Here is a 22,140-nt window from a genome sequence, read left to right on the forward strand (position 1 = left end):
CACTCTGATCTGTTTATGTCCCTTTTACTTGTGCTCTATCACTGATTCTAAAGTAATGACTGGCTGCGGTCTCTTAAAAAGTACTCTAAAGGAGTGTTAGTAGAATATTACCTCTGATCTTGAGGCTGTAGTTCATATAAATCATCTTCCTTTGCTACCACATGAGAGCGCAACTACTGCACAACTACTGCGCCTGAGAGCACAACTACTGCACAACTACTGCGCCTGAGAGCACAGGCTCAGTAGTTGTGGCGCATGCGCTTATTTGCTCCGCGGCATGTGGGATCTTCCCGGACGAGGGCTTGAACCCGTGTCCCCTGCATTGGCAGGCGTATTCTTAACCCCTGCGCCACGAGGGAAGCCCCCATGCATTTATTTTATTAATAAAAATTAAATCAAAATTTATTTCTAATGGAGTATTTGAAATGAAGTTGACAAAAGACTGTATGTGAACTCTTGACTTATATAAAGGTGAAAATGTTACCCTCACCATCAATGTTCAGAACAAGAAACTGGTTGCTAGGGACATTAAATGTTACAATACACGATCTTCAACATCAAAGTGGAGAGAAAAGAATGTATTAGTGTATGGAACTGTTAAACAACAGCTACAGAACATAAAATGCAGTTTTAGAGAGCTTGAGGACTTTGGTTGGGCACAGGTCTGTATCTAATCCTGCCCTTGACACTTAATAGCTGTGTTACCTGGTGAAAGGTACTTAACCCCTTTCACTTTTTTTTCTTCTTTAATTTTTATTGGAGTATAGTTGATTTACAATGTTGTGTTAGTTTCAGATGTACAGCAAAATGAATCAGTTATACATATACATATATCCACTCTTTTTTAGATTTTTTTCACATATAGGCCATTACAGACTATTGAGTAGAGTTCCCTGTACTATACAGTAGGTCCTTATTAGTTACTTAACCCCTTTCAACCTCTGTTCCATTATCCAAATGGGGATGATGATAATACCTACCTCTGGAGTTGTTATGAGGATTAAATGAGATCATGCTGGTAATGCTTAGCATAGCATTATGATGAAAACAATAAATAACTCCAAGTCATCTATTGCTAATAAGTGCTATAAAATGAAAGAACAGTCATTGTTTATTGGAGTAGTCAAAGAAGGCTTGCAGATAAAGTGAGACTTCAGATAATGAATAGTGAAAATAAGAACACTCTAATAAGAAAGGATCCCAGGAGGAAATATATAGAAGTGGAAATGCATATGGCAGGTTTGGGTAAAGAGGAGTTGACTAGTTTGATTAAATAGAATAGTGATAGATGACTTTAAAGGACTTATGAGAAAGGCCAATAGAGGTTTTTTCCAGATGTCTATGGGTTGTTACGTATGCTAGTTCTTTTACTTTTAGAAAATATAGCTTTCCAAAATCCCTTTCACTTAGTTTTAACCTTAGGAAGAAATTATTCTTCAACATAGGCCTTCCTCTGACATTTCCAGGCCTCTAAATTTATTGCAATTTTTCATACAAAATTGTGAAACTGGAGACAGTTCCCTTCTAGTGTTCTTACCCCAACATTTCATATTCCTTGTTTCAACAGTTAAGTCACTGTTTAAGTTGTAAAATACAGTAATTACATTCTTATGGTGGTATTGTAGTTGTGAGAAAGTTAGGGATTGTTTGGAAATCCTGCATTCATTCAGAGTCTTTATAATTTTTCACAGTTGAATATTTTCTTTATTCAGCCTGATGTCTGCTGAGAATAATTCTAGTTTAACATGGCTCGTTGTGAATAATTTATGCTTTCATGCCAAAACTCCTATTATATGTCCAAGCAGGGAAACATTTTAGCCATCCTCTAAAAAAAAAAAGCCCTATAATAAAGTGGGAGAATTCTCTCAGCCCAAGTTGCTTTTATTCACACACGTTTTCTTCCAGCTTCTCAGCCTGAAAGCAGTAGAAATGTTTGAGTTGTAGCAAGTTATCCTATGGGAAAAGGATGAGAATGGGAAGACCAGAATCTCCTTCAAATCACCTGGATTTGAGAGAGTCCTGTTAATCTGAAACTATGAGCGCACACTCTTCCCTCTCTCTCACCAGCCAAGTTTGCAGTTCACCTCCCAGAATTGCCCATGGACACTGCAAGGAAGATATTATATATATATATATATATATTTTTTATTAGACTTAAAAGCCAAAGTTTTTGCATTGCTTTACAAGTTTTCATCTTGTGTCCCTTAAATTCTCATTCATCCTTCAAAACCCAGCTTTAAGTTCTATTTTTCAAGACAATTTCAGTGAGTTGTACAATGCTTACTGATCTCCCACATCTTTTATCATTTAACCATTTTTTCATTTTGAAATAATTTCAGACTTACAAAAACTTGCAAAACCAGCTTAGAGTATTTCCATATGCTCTTCATTCAGATTCCCCCAATATTAACATCTAACATAACCACACTAAGATGATCAAAATAAGGAAATTAACATTGATATAATACTACAGTCCTTATTCAAAATTTTCATTTTGTTCCACTAATGCTCTTGTTCTGTTGCAAGATTAAGCATTCCATTTAGGTGTTGTTTTTTTTTTTTTTTTGTAAAATGTAATTTAAAAAAAACCCCTTTATTGTTTTAGAGCAGTTTTAGGTTTACAGCAAAACTGAGAGGAAGATACAGAGATCCCCTCTCAGAGGTTTCCCATATTCCCCCTGCCTCTACACATACACAGTCTTCCCCATTATCAACATTCCTCACCAGAACAAGGACGATTTTTTTTTTTTTTTTTTTTTTTTTTTTTGCGGTACGCGGGCCTCTCACTGTTGTGGCCTCTCCCGTTGCGGAGCACAGGCTCTGGACGTACAGGCTCAGCGGCCATGGCTCACGGGCCCAGCCACTCCGCGGCATGTGGGATCTTCCCGGACTGGGGCACGAACCCGCATCCCCAGCACCGGCAGGCGGACTCTCAACCACTGCGCCCAGGGAAGCCCCAAGGACTATATTTTAATACCTTCTTATCCTGAAGCTACATATGCCTGTCATGAAGGATATGTTCTGATTGGAGAGGCTAAAATCTTCTGCAAGTCTTTATGCTAGTTACCTTCACCTTTTCAATGTCAAGGAAGTGAAAAAGGAGCTGATTCCTCTAGATCCACCCACAGCCCACTGCTAAGAAGATAGAATTAGAAAATAGTGAGAGCAATGATTCCTGTTGATCAAAAGTAGCACATAAATTTTGTCTTTTATTTAGTTAGTTTGAATAGTTAAATCACACATGGTAAACTTTAAAAAATCATTGACAATGAACTTGACTTCCCACACCTTCAAAAGCACAGCTCAGGGAGACGCAAGAGAGCGGAGATATGGGTATATGTGTATATGTATGACTGATTCACTTTGTTATAAAGCAGAAACTAATACACCATTGTAAAGCAATTATACTCCAATAAAGATGTTAAAAAAAAAAAAAGGCACAGCTCATCCCTTTTCCAGAGGCACCTACTACTACCTTGTTCTTAGGTATCTTTCCAGAGTATCTAGAGACAATATTTTTTACCTGAGAATATCTTTGTGGCTCTAGTAAAGTTTTCATGACAATCTCATGAGTTAATTCTAACTATTCAAGAAAGAGGAATCTCATGTGTTAATTCCCAAATCACGAAGTGTTAGAAATCTTCACAAAAGCCACCATTTTCCCATGACCCTTCCATTTCCATTTTCGGTGACCTGATGGTGCTCCTGGTTGGTCAACCTGTTGTAGCAATAAGATCAGTCAAGAATGGGCTTGCCTTCAATGTACATGGTATTTTCATCATTTTGCTAACAATTTCATTTAACCCAGGAAGATTATGAGGCAAGAACAATGAAAAGTACATACCTAAGACCATATGCAGATCAAGGCTGTGGGGCATAGCAATTAAGAGCAAAGTTCCTGCTACCTAAAAGCTATGTGACACTGAGGAAATTATTAACTTTTCCAGTTTCTTTGTAGTATCTAATTCACAGAGTTGTAGTGAGAATTAAATGAGAAAAGGCATGTAAAGGATTTAGCACATGCCTGACAAAAGTTCTTGCTCAATAAATTATTACTACTATAATTTGCATTATTACTATTATAATACTATTGTATTATGAAAATGAAAGATAATATAGAACAACTTGCAAGACCTGAATATAACTTATGAACAGAATTTCTCATCATTTGTATTGTTCAATGCTGTTATGTTGTCTTTTACTGAGAAACACAGTATGCTCAAAAATATCTTTCCATTACAGCTATGTGTCTGAAACCAGAGATAGAAAATGGAAAGCTGTCCGTGGATAAGGAAAAGTATGTTGCATCTGAGAATGTCACAGTCCAGTGTGACTCAGGGTTTAGTTTGTTTGGTCCCCAAAATATCACTTGCTCAGAGAACACAACCTGGCACCCAACGGTGCCCACGTGTCACTGGGTAAATTGCATGACTGTATGTCCCTGTGCTTTCGAACCTTAAAAGTGGTGCCTCCCCCAAAACACCACTGAGCCAGCAAAGGTGAGATCTGACTTTTGTCAGGATATATAAGTAACTTACCAAAATTATCACTTTCCAGCTTGAAGCACTGTGGTGGGCTGAGAGAGGCAAGTTTTCCTGCTCTGTGGCTGGAGCCAAGACCACTAGATTTGGGGGGTCCCATAGTCCCACATATCCTGACCCCTAGCTCTACATTTTATGTAATAAATGCTGTTTGCTCCATTTCTCGTTGGTCATTAGAATTATTCCTCAGTTGTCCTAGCAGGGGTGCTCTGGGTCTCCTTTATAGCTCTGCATCTTTTCTGCTTCAGCTGTGCTTGGTTGCTGCTCAGAACAGATCTGGGCTTGGCCTGAATGTTCACATTTGCTAGGATGCAATCTTTCCTGATATCCTGTTCATCCATCCATCCACTGGTCAATCTCACATTTGCCAGTATCGTCTCTTAAATCACCCCCCCCACTCCCCGCCTCCTCTTTTCTTTAAATCACTTTTAGGAGGTCTCTGAGGTCTGTGAGCAAGCGCACATGGGCAGACACCTCAGGCAGTGTCTCCCAAGCCCGCAGAATGTGAAAATGGCCCTAGAGTTGTATAAACTGTCTTGAAGACCAGATGTCTTTTATTGGAAGGTACCCTGGCCCACCCGCCAATTCTTCCAGCCCTGTCTTTAGGGAGAATATGCACATTTGTGTAGGTTAGACCTTGGAATTAGGCAGATGCCTTGTACCCCCAAAAGCCCCCTCCTGGACCCGGCCCTCTCTCAAACACCTGCTGCACTGCAGCCCCTTGGCTATCCCGAGCTGCGCGGCCTGCGCATGCGCAGTATGCACCTCTCTGCAGGCCTCGGGAAGCTGGAACCCTCCTGGCCCCTGTAGCTAGAGCTGGTCCCAGCCACCTGCATAGCCCCCAGGGCAGAGAGAGACCAGTCCCCGAAATCATTCTGAGGTGGTGGCTTTAAACTAGCGACAGCCAGTCCCCATTTTCACTTGTTGCCTGATGGGGTCCCCTTCTCCTGAACAATTGGAATGAGACAGTCAAGTTTAAGAACATCACTAAGAAATTTTTTTAAAACGAGGAAAAAAGAGGCCACTTTTGCCTTTAAATCAATGTACGGAATCTCTGTTCAACAACTCTACTGTTCCTTAAGCACAATCACTCGTAATAAACGTCTGGGCTCAGAGCGCTGGATTATGATTACTGCTACTGAAAATGTGTAATTTTTGATAATCTAGACTTTTGTGATTCAAATGTTTAAATTTCTGGACCCGAAGTGCTGGCTAATTAAATAAGCACCCTTCAAATATCAGATTGTCTCTGTTATTGTTACTGTACCGCATTCGTTTTGCTCCATGCACAGCAAGCCAAACCTTGCAAGGAGTTGAGAGAACAAATCTCAAATCTGCTTCCCTGAAGACAAAGGGCTTGGGTATTTATGGGATAAAGAATAAAGAAGCTGGGTGGTCTGAGGCACAGGGAGCATGGGGAGTGTGGGGAAAGGTGATTGGAAAAAGGTGCGATAATTGTCATCTGCACAGGTATAACTAAGCTATGGGCCTCTGCAAGTTCAAAAGGTCACCAAGTGGACACTCACACATACCCAGTTGAAGGGTCAGTGGTCCTATCCAGCCTCAGCCAGCTCAGGTCCAACCAGATGCAACTGACTGCAAGGCCCTGGAAAACAACTGGGGCAAACATCTTATTGTTTAGGCTAGGAGCTACTTAGAGGACATAGTAACAATTAAAACGACCTTGAGTAGTAAAGGCAGGTTACATGTGAAATGGATTTAACTAATGACTACTCATGGGTTCACTGTCATATTGGTTAGTTTGTCACACCTCCAGTACACAAATTCACAGATGTCAGCAATTAACTTCTTTTTTTTTTGTACCTCAGAATGCATGCAATCCAGGAAATTCAAAATATGTCTATACTGTTACCTTTGCCTGAATGCTTCTACTCCTCATCCCAACGTATCCGAAACCTACCTACTCTTTATCAACAGAATAGGGCACAGAACTTGGATTCTCAAAGTAAAACACTTCTGTGATTAGAAACCAGAGCAATAAAAAAAAAATTACTAGAAGTGCAGAAGTCCTTTGGAGCTCCCTTCCAGTTTGTTACTAACTCACCACTCTACCCTGCAAAGTATTCCAGTATCCTCACTTTTAACAGCACAGATTGGTTTTATGTTATTTAAATTTATAGAAATGGAATCATACGTTATGCGTTCTTTCTTTCATGACTTTTTCTCCTAAATATTATATTTGTGAGATGCATCTATGTTGTGTGTAGTTGAGGTTCATTCACTTCCATTTCTTTTAAATATGTCATCATTGTACAAATATACCACAATTTACATATTTATTCTATTGTTAATGGACATTTGGTTAATTTTCAATTTTTTTGGCTATGAACATTTTTGCACGTCTTTTGTGAACATATGTACTTTTTTTGCACAAATACGTAAGGATGGAATCGCTGGGTCACAAGAGGTATGTATGTGTTTGTTCAGCAGTTTTCCAAAGTGGTTGTACCAAATTGCATCCTTCTCCCCACCCTTCCCCCACCCATCCCTTCCAGAACATGCCTGCTCACCAATGCAAGCTGTGTTCAATTTCTTCCCTTACATTTTTACATCTCTATTCCTTTAATGATGCATTCTAGAATTACCTATCAGCTAAATTTACTGCACTCAAATCCTTGTCTCAAGGACTGCTTCTTGGCAGGCTAAGGCAAATAGCAAATTCTTAATCATTCATATATTTTGTTTATTCAGTAGGTGCTGATGTGATCTCTTCATGGTGAGTTGGGCCATACTAGCAGGGTTTCAACCCTTAAGATTTTTTAATTTAATTTAATTTAATTTAATTATTATTTTTTAACATCCTTATTGGAGTATAATTGCTTTACAATGGTGTGTTAATTTCTGCTTTATAACAAAGTGAATCAGCTATACATATACATATATCCCCATATCTCCTCCCTCTTGTATCTCCTCCCATCCTCCCTATCCCATCCCTCTAGGTGGTCACAAAGCACCAAGCTGATCTCCCTGTGCTATGTGGCTGCTTCCCGCTAGCTATCTATTTTACATTTGGTAGTGTGTATATGTCCATGCCACTATCTTACTTTGTCCTAGCTTACCCTTCCCCCTCCCCGTGTCCTCAAATCCATTCTCTATGTCTGCATCTTTATTCCTGTGCTGCCCCTAGGTTCCTCAGAACCTTTTTTTTTTTAGATTCCATATAGATGTGTTAGCATATGGTATTTGTTTTTCTCTTTCTGACTTACTTCACTCTGTATGACAGTCTCTAAGTCCATCCACCTCGCTACAAATAACTCAATTTCGTTTCTTTTTATAGCTGAGTAATATTCCATTGTATATATATGACACATTCTCTTTATACGTTCATCTGTCAATGGACACTTAGGTTGCTTCCATGTCCTGGCTATTGTAAATAGAGCTGCAATGAACATTGTGGTACATGACTCTTCTTGAATTATGCTTTTCTCAGGGTATATGCCCAGTAGTGGGATTGCTGGGTCATAGGGTAGTTCTATTTTTAGTTTTTTAAGGAACCTCCGTACTGTTCTCCATAGTGGCTGTGTCAATTTACATTCCCACTAACAGTGCAAGAGTGGTCCCTTTTCTCCACACCCTCTCCAGCATTTATTGTTTGTAGATTTTTTGATGATGGCCATCCTGACTGGGGGGAGGTGCTATCTCATTGTAGTTTTGATTTGCATTTCTCTAATGATTAGTGATGTTGAGCATCCTTTCATGTGTTCATTGGCAATCTGTAAATCTTCTTTGGAGAAATGTCTATTTAGGTCTTCTGCCCATTTTTGGATGGTTTGTTTGGTTTTTTGATATTAAGCTGCATGAGCTGCTTGTATATTTTGGAGATTAATCTTTTGTCACTTGCTTCTTTTGCAACTATTTTCTCCCATTCTGAGGGTTGTCTTTTGGTCTTGTTTATGGTTTCCTTTGCTGTGCAAAAGCTTTTAAGTTTCATTAGGTACCATTTGTTTATTTTTCTTTTTATTTCCATTTCTCTAGAGGTGGGTCAAAAAGGATCTTGCTGTGATTTATGTCATAGAGTGTTCTGCCTATGTTTTCCTCTAAGAGTTTTAATAGTGTCTGGCCTTACATTTAGGTTTAATCCATTTTGTGTTTATTTTCATGTATGGTGTTAGGGAGTGTTCTAATTTTATTCTTTTACATGTAGCTGTCCAGTTTTCCCAGCACCACTTATTGAAGAGGCTGTCTTTTCTCCATTGTATATTCTTGCCTCCTTTATCAAAAATAAGGTGACCATATGTGTGTGGGTTTACCTCTGGGCTTTCTATCCTGTTCTATTGATCTATATTTCTGTTTTTGTGCCAGTACCATACTGTCTTGACTACTGTAGCTTTGTAGTATAGTCTGAAGTCCGGGAGCCTGATTACTCCAGCTCCATTTTTCTTTCTCAAGATTGCTTTGGCTATTCAGAGTCTTTTGTGTTTCCATACAAATTGTGAAATTTTTTGCTCTAGTTCATGAAAAATGCCATTGGTAGTTTGATAGGGATTGCATTGAACCTGTAGATTGCTTTGGGTAGTACAGTCATTTTCACAAAATTAATTCTTCCAATGCAAGTACATGATATATCTCTCCATCTGTTTGTATCATCTTTAATTCCTTTCATCAGTGTCTTATAGTTTTCTGCATATAGGTCTTTTGTCTCCTTAGGTAGGTTTATTCCTAGGTATTTTATTCTTTTTGTTGCGATGGTAAATAGGAGTGTTTCCTTAATTTCTCTTTCAGATTTTTCACCATTAGTGTATAGGAATGCCAGAGATTTCTCTGTGTTAATTTTATATCCTGCTATGTAACCAAATTCATTGATTAGCTCCAGCAGTTTTCTTGTAGCATCTTTAGGAGTCTCTGTGTATAGTATCATTTCATCTGCAAACAGTGACTGTTTTACTTCTTTTCTGATTTGGATTCCTTTTATTTCTTTTTCATCTCTGATTGTTGTGGCTAAAACTTCCAAAATTATATTGACTAATACTGGTGAGAGTGGGCTACCTTGTCTTGTTCCTGATCTTAGTGGAAATGGTTTCAGGTTTTCACCATTGAGAACAATGTTGGCTGTGGGTTTGTCATATATGGCCTTTATTATGTTGACATAACTTCCATCTATGCCTACTTTCTGGAGAGTTTTTATCATAAATCGGTGTTGAAATTTGTTGAAAGCTTTTTCTGCGTCTACTAAGATGATCAAATGTTTTTTCTTCTTCAGTTTGTTAATATGGTGTATCACATTAATTGATTTGTGTATATTGAAGAATCCTTGCATTCCTGGGATAAACTCCACTTGATCATGGTTTATGATCCTTTTAATGTGCTGTTGGATTCTGTTTACTAGTATTTGGTTGAGGATTTTTGCATCTATGTTCATTAAGGATATTGGCCTGTAGTTTTCTCTTGTGACATCTTTGTCTGGTTTTGGTATCAGGGTGATGGTGGCCTCATAGAATGAGTTTGGGAGTGTTCCTCCCTCTGCTATATTATTGAAAAGTTTGAGAAGGATAGGTGTTAGCTCTTTTCTAAATGTTTGGTAGAATTTGCCTGTGAAGCCATCTAGTCCTGGGCTTTTGTTTGTTGGAAGATTTTTAATCACAGTTTCAATTTTGTGATTGTCTGTTTATATTTTCTTTTTCTTCCTCATTCAGTCTCAGAAGGTTGTACTTTTCCAAGAATTTGTCCATTACCTCCAGGTTGTCCATTGTATTTCTATATAATTGCTTTTAGTAATCTCTCATGATACTTTGTATTTCTGTGGTGTCAGTTGTTACTTCTCATTTTCCATTTCTAATTCTGTTGATTCGAATCTTTTCCCTTTTTTTTCTTGAAGAGTCTGGTAATGGTTTATCAATTTTGTTTATCTTCTCAAAGAACCAGCTTTTAGTTTTATTTATCTTTGCTATCATTTCCTTCATTTCTTTTTCATTTATTTCTGATCTGATCTCTATGATTTTATTTTATTTTTATTTTATTTTTTTGTGGTACGCGGGCCTGTCACTGTTGTGGCCTCTCCCGTTGTGGAGCACAGGCTCTGGATGCGCAGGCTCAACGGCCATGGCTCACAGGCCCAGCCGCTCCATGGCATGTGGGATCTTCCCGGACCGGGGCACGAATCCGTGTCCCCTGCATCGGCAGGCGGACTCTCAACCACTGCACCACCAGGGAAGCCCTATGATTTCTTTCCTTCTTCTAATGTTGAATGTTTTTTTTTGTTCTTGTTTTTCTGATTGCTTTAGGTGTAAGGTTAGGTTGTTTATTTGAGATGTTTCTTGTTTCTTGAGGTAGGATTGTATTGCTATAATCTTCCATTTTAGAACTGCTTTTGCTGCTTCCCATAGGCTTTGGGCCATCGTGTTTTTATTGTCATTTTTTTCTAGGTATTTTTTCATATCCTCTGATTTCTTCAGTGATGTCTTGTTTATTTAGTAGTGTATTTTTTAGGCTCCATGTATTTGTATTTTTTTACAGTTTTTTTCCCTGTAATTGATATCTAGTCTCATGACATTGTGGTCAGAAAAGATACTTGATACGATTTCAATTTTCTTAAGTTTACCAAGGTTTGATTTGTGACCCAAGATATGATCTCTCATGGAGAATATTCCATGAGGACTTGAGAAAAATGTGTGTTCTGTTGTTTTTGGATTAAATGTCCTATAAATATAAACTAAGTCCATCTTGTTTAATGTGTCATTAAAAGCTTGTGTTTCCTTATTTATTTTCATTTTGGATGATCTGTCCATTGGTGAAAGTGTGGTGTTAAAGTCCCCTACTATGATTGTGGTACTGTCAATTTCCCCCTTTATGGCTGTTAGCATTTGCCTTATGTATTGCAGTGCTCCTATGTTGGGTGCGGGTGCATAAATATTTACAATTGTGATACCTTCTTCTTGGACTGATCCCTTGATCGTTAAGTAGTGTCCTTCTGTGTCTCTTGTAATAGTCTTTGTTTTAAAGTCTATTTTGTCTGATATGAGAATTGCTACTCCAGCTTTCTTTTGATTTCCATTTGCATGGAATATCTTTCTCCATCCCCTCACTTTCATTCAGTATGTGTCCCTCGGTCTGAAGTAGGTCTCTTGTAGACAGTATATATATGGGTCTTGTTTTTTTGTCCATTCAGGAAGTCTATGCCTTTTGGTTGGAGCATTTAATCCATTCACATTTAAGGTAGTTATCGATATGTATGTTCCTATTACCATTTTCTTCATTGTTTTGGGTTTGTTATCATAGGTCTTTTCCTTCTCTTGTGTTTCCTGCCTAGAGAAGTTTCTTTAGCATTTGTTGTAAAGCTGGTTTGGTGTTGCTGTATTCTCTTAACTTTTGCTTGTCTGTAAAGGTTTTAATTTCTCTGTTGAATCTGAATGAGATCCTTGCTGGGTAGAGTAATATTGGTTGTAGGTTTTTCCCTTTCATCACTTTAAATCTGTCCTGCCACTCCCTTCTGGCTTGCAGAGTTTCTGCTGAAAGATTAGCTGTTAACCTTATGGGGATTCCCTTGTATGTTATTTGTTACTTTTCCCTTGCTGCTTCTAATATTTTTTCTTTGTATTTAATTTTTTATAGTTTGATTAATATGTGTCTTGGTGTGTTTCTCCTTGGATTTATCCTGTATGGGACTCTGCATTTCCTGGACTTGATTATTTCCTTTCCCATATCAGGGAAGTTTTCAACTATAATCTCTTCAAATATTTTCTCAGTCCCTTTCTTTTTCTCTTCTTCTTCTGGGACCCCAATAATTCTAATGTTGGTGTGTTTAATGTTGTCCCAGAGGTCTCTGAGGCTGTCCTCAATTCTTTTCATTCTTTTTACTTTATTCTGCTCTGTGGTAGTTATTCCCACTCTTTTATCTTCCAGGTCACTTATCCATTCTTCTGCCTCTGTTATTCTGCTATTGATTCCTTGTAGAGAATTTTAAATTTCATTTATTGTGTTGTTCATCATTGTTTGTTTGCTCTTTAGTTCTTCTAGGTCCTTGTTAAAACTTTCTTGTATTTTCTCCATTCTCCTTCCAAGATTTTGGATCATCTTTACTATCATTACTCTGAATTATTTGTCAGGTAGACCGCCTATCTCCTCTTCATTTGTTTGGTCTGGTGGGTTTTTACCTTGCTCCTTCATCTGCTGTGTATTTCTCTGTCATCTCATTTTGCTTATCTTACTGTGTTTGGGGTCTCCTTTACTCAGGCTGCAGGTTTGTAGTTCCTGTTGTTTATGGTGTCTGCCCAAAGTGGGTAAGGTTGGTTTGGTGGGTTGTGTAGGCTTCCTGGTAGAAGGGACTGGTGTTTGTGTTCTCTTCGATAAGGATGGATCTTGTTTTTCTGGTGGGCAGCACCATGTCCGGTGGTGTGTTTTGAGGTTTCTGTGACCTTATTTTGATTTTAGGCAGACTCTCTGCTAATGGGTGAGGTTGTGTTCCTGTCTTGCTAGTGTTTGGCATGGGTTGTCCAGCACTGGAGCTTGCTGGTCGTTGAGTGGAGCTGGGTCTTAACATTGAGACAGAAATGTCTAGTATAACTCTCACTGATTGATATTACCTGGGGCTGGGAGTTCTCTGGTGGTCCAATGTCCTGAACTTGGCGCTCCCACCTGAGAGGCTCAGGTGTGAGCACAAAGACCCTGGGAAATCAGATGTTTCCCAGTGGTCCCCATTGATGGTTTCTCTTGTGAAATCCAAAGTCCTCTGGAAGTGGTTCTGTAGTATGAATTGGTTGTACTAGATTACCAGTTTATTCCACAAGGATATAACTCAGGAACAGCCAGATTGAAGAGATACATAGAAAAAAGTATGTGGGAAGGACATGAAGCTTCCATGCTCTTTCCAGGTGTGTCACTCTTCCCCTGGTTTTATATCTTAAGCAAGGCATTCCACTCTTTATTTACATTTGAATAATTTTTTTGAGAGGAGAATAAAGAAACTGTTTCATATGTTATATTGTATCATATCATTGTGTTCTGCTGCAAAAAAAAACCCACTTGTGAGTGTATTGAGTAATAGGTAATTGATGTTTTAAGTGTGTTATATATTCAGAAATACTTGGTAGATTTTAGGTATGTGCTCAAAATTTGTTTATGAGTATTTAAGAAATTGAGTGAGGCAATGAGACAGACAAGGGAAGGCAGCCCAAAAGAGTTGTGTTGTTAAGCCACCTACGTCTGTGGGTGACTGGAATCTAAACTCACTGGGAAACTATAAAGGGGGTGTCAAACACATGCCTGAGATTTATCCCACTCAAAGGCAAGGGAGCTGGGGTATTGAAACAATGTCTTCTATCCCTCATAGGTGTTAAGGTCCACTTTTGGGAAGTGCTAATTACCTGGTATTTTTGACCTGCTCTACAAGCTGTCAGAGTAGCCTTCAATGGCTCTGGAAAAAGCCTGGGCAAAACAAAGCAGATACATTGGCTTTTGGAAATTGTGCAGAGTGTGCTGAATTGGTAGGGCCCTAGTGATATTGACAGGGCTTTGACTCTATCTGCTACACACTTCAGCAGAAGTAGGAAGTCTCATGTCTATGTACTTGCTTCCTACTCTGTCTAAGCTTCTTGGATTCATGTTCTCCTCTTTCTTAATTTATTTCCTCCTTTTACTGGAGTACACCCTCAAGGAACTGCTTAGGAAATGATGTATAGAAAGTAAAATATTGAATTCCTGCATGTTTAAACTGTCTTCATCTGAACATTTTATTGATAAGTCTCCTGGGTGTAGAAAACTAAATTAAAAATAATTTTCTTTTAGCACTTTGAAAGAATATCTTCTTAGTATGATAGTTTCCAATATTGCAGTGGAGAATTCAGAAGTCATTTAAATTATTAATTATATAGGACTTTTTTCATATCTAATCTTCTACAAAGACTCTTTTATTCTTTTTTTTTCAGAGACATTTTGTATAGTTTCTATACATTTGGTATAGTTTCTTCATATTTCTCTTCTCCATTTATTTTTCTTTTTTTCTTTATGGGTGTCCTACTAGGCAGATATTGAACATCCCATAATTTTCTTAAATTTTCTTTCTGCCTCCTATACCATCATCTCTGATTCACCCCTCTCCCATGGTCTTTGGGGATATTGCCTTGACTTTGTATTTTAACAATTTTATTGATTTTATAAAATGTTCACATCATTTTAAAATGTGTTCTGTTCTTTAGGGATGTGCTGACTACTCAGATATCTCAGGATATCTCAGAGCATATTAATAACAGTTTCTTTGGAATTTCTATTCATTGCAAATATCTGTTGATGATGATTCTGTATGGTATGTTCATTTTCAAGGGTGAGGCCCACAAAAACTGATTTAGTTTCTATGTACATGTAGAGATTAGGCAGTGAGCTAGTTTTTTCTTGTTGGAGGCCATAGCAGAGGTGGTTGTTTCCTATTATCCATTTCCCCCTATCTCCTTCAAGTAATAGAACTACTCTTATCCTTTTAGATATTAGCAGGGGAAATGGCTCCTCAGCTAGAGCCTCCCTTGGAGCAACCACCCAAAGGGTGCAGCTTCCTAGTCACTTTCCTGAAAAGGAAGCTGCTTACCTTCCACTTTCTCTTTCACCCTATGAGGGCTGAAATGCTGACAGGGTGTTGGTGAGTGGACTTCCACCATGCTGATGGGGACAACATGCTTGGGGATGTTGGCGCGACAAAGAGGAAGAGGCCTGATCCCTGCCTGACCCCTTTGGATAGAGTTGCTGACTAACCTGAATACACATCTGCCTCTAGACTGTTGCATGAAAAAGACATGAATTGCTGCCTTTGTTTTAGCAACTTAGTTTTACCCTAACAAATTCAGGAGAATCCCCAAACATCAATGTTTATTGGTATCTTTTCTGTTGCTGTCCAGCTTCTTCCAAGAAGGATCATCCAGTCTCTTGCCTGCTTCTTTATTAACTTGAATTTCTACCAAGCAAGATGAGATTACTGCTTCTCTGCTTCTCCCTAAGCTCCTCAACCTATTTCCACTGCAACATTACTTTCCCACACTTAGCATTGGGATCATTTACTTTCTTTCTTGAAATGATTGCTCCTGTCCCTAGAAAGTAGAGTGGTTGCATTCATCTCCTTGTTTTAAGTGGAATGATTCATTTTAAGTTCATCTTTGTATTTCCATTAGAGGTTTGCCCACAGTATGTACTGACTATTATATCATGAATAAAGAATGTCTGAAGTTACACGATATGCTAATTTGTTACTAATTGAGCCGAACAAAAGGTCAATAAAAAAACTTCTGCTGCTAAATATTATTCTCTGACTACAGGGAAACTATAAGTATGTGACTCATTCTTTTTTCAGGTTTAATGAGAGAGCCTGGAGAGAAGGAAGCTGGTGAATCAGAGTCTTTCAGATGAAACATTTTATCCGAATGTAGACTATGAATTGAGCTGCCATTTTGCTACCTCATTAGGGAAGCAAAGGGTCTCAAAAGGAACTAGGTTTCCTTAAAATTCCTCTGATCTAATAGTGAAAGTGAATAGCTCCTAATCATGTGTTCCCATAATTTTTAGCAAATTATAAACATTCTGATACTGATATTTTTAGGTTTAAAGATAAAGGAATTATCACTCATAATATTTATACATAACAAATGATGTGTATTTACATACTGAAATTTTTTCCTGCTAAAGAGTTTTCTTAAGTAGTTTTCTTTTTTTTAATGTTTAGCACCTTATGCAGAAGAAACAATAATTTCAAAATTTGAAAAGAATATATGAGTTTATAGTAGATATTCATAGTTTAAACTTGCTAAAATAAAAAATCAAAATCACATTAGAGATAGAAGTAAATTTACTAAAATTTAATTTACATAGTAATTTTGAATGACTTCATCTTCATTCAAAAGTGGGAAATATAATGGATCAAATATTTACATTGATTGGTAAAAAGAAGCATTACTCTATAGGAGAAATTTTTTTGGTCTGTTATGAAAATAGAAAATAAATTTATCACAGGGGTTATTTTACAAAGAACAGTGAATAATATATAATGCCTTCAACCTCAGCTCATGAGTTTTTCAAAAAGCCAAAAATATCATCTCTTTATAAAACTGAGATGATATAGTAAAATATGAGTTAACATTGACACTTTTGCAAGGAGTTGAGCTACTGAGGTCCAGGCATATATGTGTTACAGATACGGTTCTATAACAAAGATTTTAGACCCTGGTATACATAGAGAAATGAATGAATAGTATATCTCTTAAACTAGTAGTTCTAAAATTGGTTAGTTTTATATTTATGTCTACTATCAATTTTGAGTTAATTTTTACATATGGTGAAAGGTAAGAGTCAAGCTTCCTTTTATTTTTGCATGTGGATGGCCAATTGTTCTGGTGCCATTTGTTGAAAAGTCTACCCTTTCTCCTGCATTACCTTGGCACCTTTGTCTATAATCAATTAACCATACATGTGTTAGTGTATTTCTTGACTCTATTTTTTCCATCGACCTCCAAGTCCATGCCAATACCACAGTGTATTGATCATTATAGTTATATAGTAAGTCTGAAATCAAGAGTTATGAGTCTTTCAACTTTTTATTCTCTTGCAAAATTATTTGGGCTATTCTAGGTCCTTGGCTTATTTATCCATGTACATTTAAGAAATAGTTAATCATGGACTTCCCTAGTGACACAGTGTTTAAGAATCTGCCTGCCAATGCAGGAGACACAGGTTTGAGCCCTGATCCAGGAAGATCCACATGCCATGGAGCAACTAAGCCTGTGCACCACAACTACTGAGACAACATGCCACAACTACTGAAGCCCATGCACCACAAGAAGAGAAGCCACAGCAATGAGAAGGCTGAGCACCCCAACGAAGAGTAGGCCCTGCTCGCCACAACTAGAGAAAGCCTGTGTGCAGCAACGAAGACCCAACCCAGCCCAAAATAAATAAATTAATTAATTAATTTAAAAAAATAGTTAATCAATTTGTGCAAATCTTCTGCTGGGATTTGGATGGTAATGCTTTGAATCTCTAGACAAATTTCAAGGTAATTGATATCTTAATAAAGTTTAGTCTTTTAATCCATGAACATGGCATATCACTCCATTTAACTAGGTTTTGTTTTCTTTATGAATGTTTTGGTGTTTTCAGCTGCCATGCACCATATAGAGATTGTGCTGTTTTACTAACGTTTAATTGTGAGATAATTATGGGTTCACAGAAAGAAACCAGGGTAGTCCAGAGAGGTCCCAAGTACCCACCACCTAATGTCTTTTAATGATTATATCTTAGAGATTTATAGCAATATCAATATATCAGAAAATTGACATTTGTTCAATGTGTGTGTATAGTTCTCAGCTATTTTATCACAGTGTAGACTTATGGAGCAACCACAGCAATCAAGATACAGAATTATTCCATCACCACAAAGATCCCCATTGATCTACCCTTTTATATTCACACTCACCCCTTTTCCCTGGCCCACCATCTCTAACACTGGTAACTACTAATCTATTCTCCATATCTATATTTTGTCACTTTGACTGTTTTACAAATGGAGTCGTACAGTGGGTGATTTTTGGAGATAGCTTTTGTCACTCAGCATTTTACCTTTGAGATGGTAGTACTTTTTAAATTTCAGTTTTCAATTTTTCATTGCTGGTATATAGAAATACAATTGATTTTTATATATTGATCATGTATATTGTGATCTTATTAAATTCTCTCTAATTAGTCCTAGCAGATTTTCTATAAATTCTTTGGAATTTACCAAATAAACAATCATGCTGTCTGCAAATAAGCAGTTTTGTTTCTACCTTTCCAAACTGTATGTTTTTATTCATTTTTCTTTCCTTATTGCACTAGCTAGGTCCTCCAATATTTTGCTGAATAGGACTGATGAGAGTCAGTATACTTGCCTCAACTTCTAATCTTAAGGGAAAAGCATTCAGTGTTTTAGCAGTAAATGATAATATTTATAGCTTTTTTTTTTAAAAAAAACATAGGTTTCCTTACCTTGATAGCTTTCATTCCAAAGATCAGAGTACTAATGTGAAGGTCCTATGAACTGCTATACACTTGAGGATCACAGAAATGACCACCAGGTGGGTCCAAAAACCCAGTAGATCACTGTGAGATTGACATGAACTAGGAATCCTTTTATTGCCTGGCCCCTGTAGCATCTATTTTAATGGGGTCATGGTGACACTTTATGTTCCCAGGTACCAAAGGTAGTTCAGATCCAACAAGTCTCTAAAGATTCTAGTGCACAATGACTTAAGTAAATTACTGAAGATTCCTTTGGGGCAAGGACTGGAGAAGCATACAATATATATACTTGCCATGGTGTTGAACAGTCCTTCCTCACAAGAATCTGTCCTCACTTTCAGTCTGAGAACTGGTGAGAAAATTACCAAATGGGGAGAGCAGAAGGTAACTGAGTAAAAGATCATGACATTCAATGGAAGTAGCTGACCTTGGTCTTTGTATCACTCATTCTTGACCTCTTTTAATTATATATCAAGAAATTCCCATGTTGGCTGATCCTTACCCTAAGAAACATCATATCTATTAACCCTCTTCACAGATTCTACAGGTCAGGATATCCTCTTCCCTTGGCTGCATTCCAACCTTACTGCCCTACCTGCCTCACTCTTAAGGAGGCTCTCATTTTCAGGGTCAGCATTTCCACAACCTGAGAATAAGTTCTTATTTAATTTTGCATCCTAGGCACATCTCTTGCAACTCCCTGGTTCTAGCCCTCCAGTATTTTTCACCTAACCTGCTTTTGAAGGTTAAGTTCTTCCACTTAGCCCTGCTATCCTGGGATTCTATATTCCCCAGTGCTGCTAAACAGCCATGTTTGATAACAGCATCTCCTACCATAAGATGAAGCCTTCAGAGGGCCAGCCACAACTAAGTTACTGTATAATTTTGGTCCTTGTCACTTGTACATTCCTTATTGTCCTCAGGGCTCCCATGAAGAAGATAGCAGGTTGGTCTTCTGGTTTTATAAATTAGATCATTCTAACACATCTACTTCTCTGAGCCTTTGATCACTTCCTACTTAGCCTGCCACGGCTGTTCTGGCATCTCTACACATTTAATATTGACCATCATTTTTACTAACCTTCCCAAATCATCCAGAAACGTGTAAGAACTGACACTCAGGGCACTTGCCAGGGTGTTAAATCTTGTGTTAAGGGAGAATGTCCCCTATCCTGACAAACTCTCCCTTATCCGGCTTTGGGATTCCCTCCTAGGCATGCTCTCCTATCTCCAAACTCATGCTAACTAGGTCCCATAGATCCTGCATATGATTTCTCTCTTCCCTCAGCAGGTCTGGCATGCCTTTAGTCAGTTCATGCTGAGATTTGATTCCAGCTATTGGTCTGATGCCTGGAGGGGAGGTGGGGGGTAAATCTTGAGGAGGGAAATTATGGCTTTATAAGATACCTGTCACATTTGATTCCTCTGCATGGTCTTCAAGCAACAGGGGCACTATCTTATAACAAGGGATACTGGGCCAGTTATGTAGGCTCTTTGGGTTTAGGGGAATCTGGTGTTCATGGTTCTGTAGTGCATCTACCCAGGTATCCTCATCGAAAATCTAAAGGCACCACTCCTCCCAAAAGGGCCCTGAGTCTGAGTAGGAGACTTGCCAGGGCTAAGAATTCACCTTTTATTGAAGTTCTAGTATTCCTTTATGATTATACCCTGAACCTGGACCTTAGCATGATTAGCCTTCCAGCTACCTGAGATAACTGTTTCTTTAAATAGTAACTAGTAGCTTTCACACTTGGATTTGAATGTGATTGACTGTGTTGAGCTCTCATTTTCAGGCAAGGGGTACTGGGCCTGCATCAATGGTACTCAGCTGTCCCTTGCAAAATCCTAATAATTGCTATTTTTATTACACTTCTCAAATGTCAGAGATATTGCACAGCCAATGCATCTCCTTCCATCTACATGCCATGAGAGTTTACCAGGTAAAAATATTTTTCGTTGCAAGGATACAGCAAGCCAGGACTATCAATATTACATGAATCACCAGAGATGGAGTCTTGATGGTCAGTTGGCTGAAGAATGATCCAATTCTAGAATCCCATTCTTAGAGTTTGCTTCCTAGATGCATTAGTGGTACAAACTGTCTTCAGTCAGCTTCTTCAGAAGGCATTCAGATGCATGTGAATTTTTGATGCTGTGATCTTCAGCAAAAACAAACAAAAAACAACTCTAGGGGAATAAAGCAGCAGGATACGGAGAGAAAGGAGCTGATCAAGGACTGTTCTCAGGTTAAGTGGAGAATCCACTGATCCATGGTGGCTCTAGAGTGTAGATTGCACCACAGCGTTGTCCAGCCTTGAGGCAAGGAGTCATGGCTTTTGTATTCCAATATCAGTCGGCATTCGTTGCTCTTGGGGGACAGGGTATAACTTCCTAGGTACATCAGGATGGGGTGTTTCTTGCCATCCCAGCACATTCTCTGGAGGAGGTCACAGGTCCAAGCCATTAACTGTAGCACCAGCAGCAACTGGAGGGTGAGACTACTATTGAGTAAAGGCCAACAATGCTGATTTACTGCCAAATGGTTGGTTTAATGTTCTGAAAGAAAACCATTATTGGCCAGTAAGTGGAAATTATTTTGGTATAAAGAAAAAATCTTGAATTTATAAGCAGTCTTGGGTTCAGAATTTGGCTTAGCTGCTAATTATCTGAAATGTTTGGGAGCAGTTTACTTAATCTATTTAAACCTGTTTCTTAATCTATGCAAAGAGGAAGGTAAGAACCATGACACAGGTTTTTTTGAGGATCAGTTATGATAACTTAGGTAAAGTTCTGGTATGTGACGTGCTTAAAGATTAAAAGCAGATCAGCAAAACTTTCTGGTTAATCATTTAAATTGCTTTATTGTGGCTCCTCTTTCTAAAGGCAGCAGCCATTTAGTAGGTTTATTTTATTTTTTTTCTTTCTATCTAGGAAGTTGAAATTTAATTTTGTTTTCTTTAGTATGCCAAAGAAGTTCACTCAGCTATATTTGGTAATTCTTCTCATTTATTTTTGAGAAGTAAGCATTTTGGCTATTATTGATATGTAGAGTCACTCCAGGTCAGCTGAGTAGTGAAGCTCATTAGGACAATTTCCAGAACTTAGTCTTCTCTTTTGTTTAGCCAACTATCTTCATCTCCTCTAGGAACAGTAATCCACAGTTGGTGGGCAAAGTATAGAATCCAGGTTAGTAGTTTCTTCTGGCCCACTTAAGGAGACAAAATTTAGGAAATGATCTGGATGAATAGACAGGCATGCCCAGATGGTTAAGAGAAATCTTAGTCTTGGGGTTAATAATCCATGAAAAATAACACATGTGCCTTCCATCCACTTGTCTTTTAGTGCTTAGAGACAAAATTTGAGGCTTCACTCAAATCCAGCATCATTCAGATATTCTGAGAGTCATAATAAATCTTCCTTTCTTAACTCATCATCTTCAACAATTTAACTTTCAGTGCCTGCTTTTTCTGTGCTAGGAACACAGGTTAAAATAGTTTCTACACTAGAATATCTTCCTAGAGTGAATTATTTGTTTTTTCATGTGCATTAGAAGACCCAGGAAATAGGGAAAAGAAGTTCCTACTGAAGTACTGTGAGAATAATTATTGTTTGG

General features: G+C 38.1%; 1 protein-coding gene across 1 annotated transcript in view; it reads left to right on the forward strand.

Moving 5' to 3' along the window:
* LOC308629588 (zona pellucida sperm-binding protein 3 receptor-like) overlaps positions 1-22,140 on the forward strand; it is a gene marked incomplete at its 5' end in the record, with an annotated part of 57,555 nt that overhangs the window by 29,037 nt on the left and 6,378 nt on the right. Inside the window, 3 exons of the mRNA XM_081257603.1 lie at positions 4,243-4,433; positions 5,148-5,347; positions 6,371-6,507. Coding sequence (XP_081113729.1) covers positions 4,243-4,433; positions 5,148-5,347; positions 6,371-6,507 — 528 coding nt within the window. The remainder of the gene's footprint in view (positions 1-4,242; positions 4,434-5,147; positions 5,348-6,370; positions 6,508-22,140) is intronic.

This window comes from Mesoplodon bidens, assembly GCF_964165515.1.
Source record: "Mesoplodon bidens genome assembly, chromosome: 2".
NCBI lineage: Eukaryota > Metazoa > Chordata > Mammalia > Artiodactyla > Ziphiidae > Mesoplodon > Mesoplodon bidens.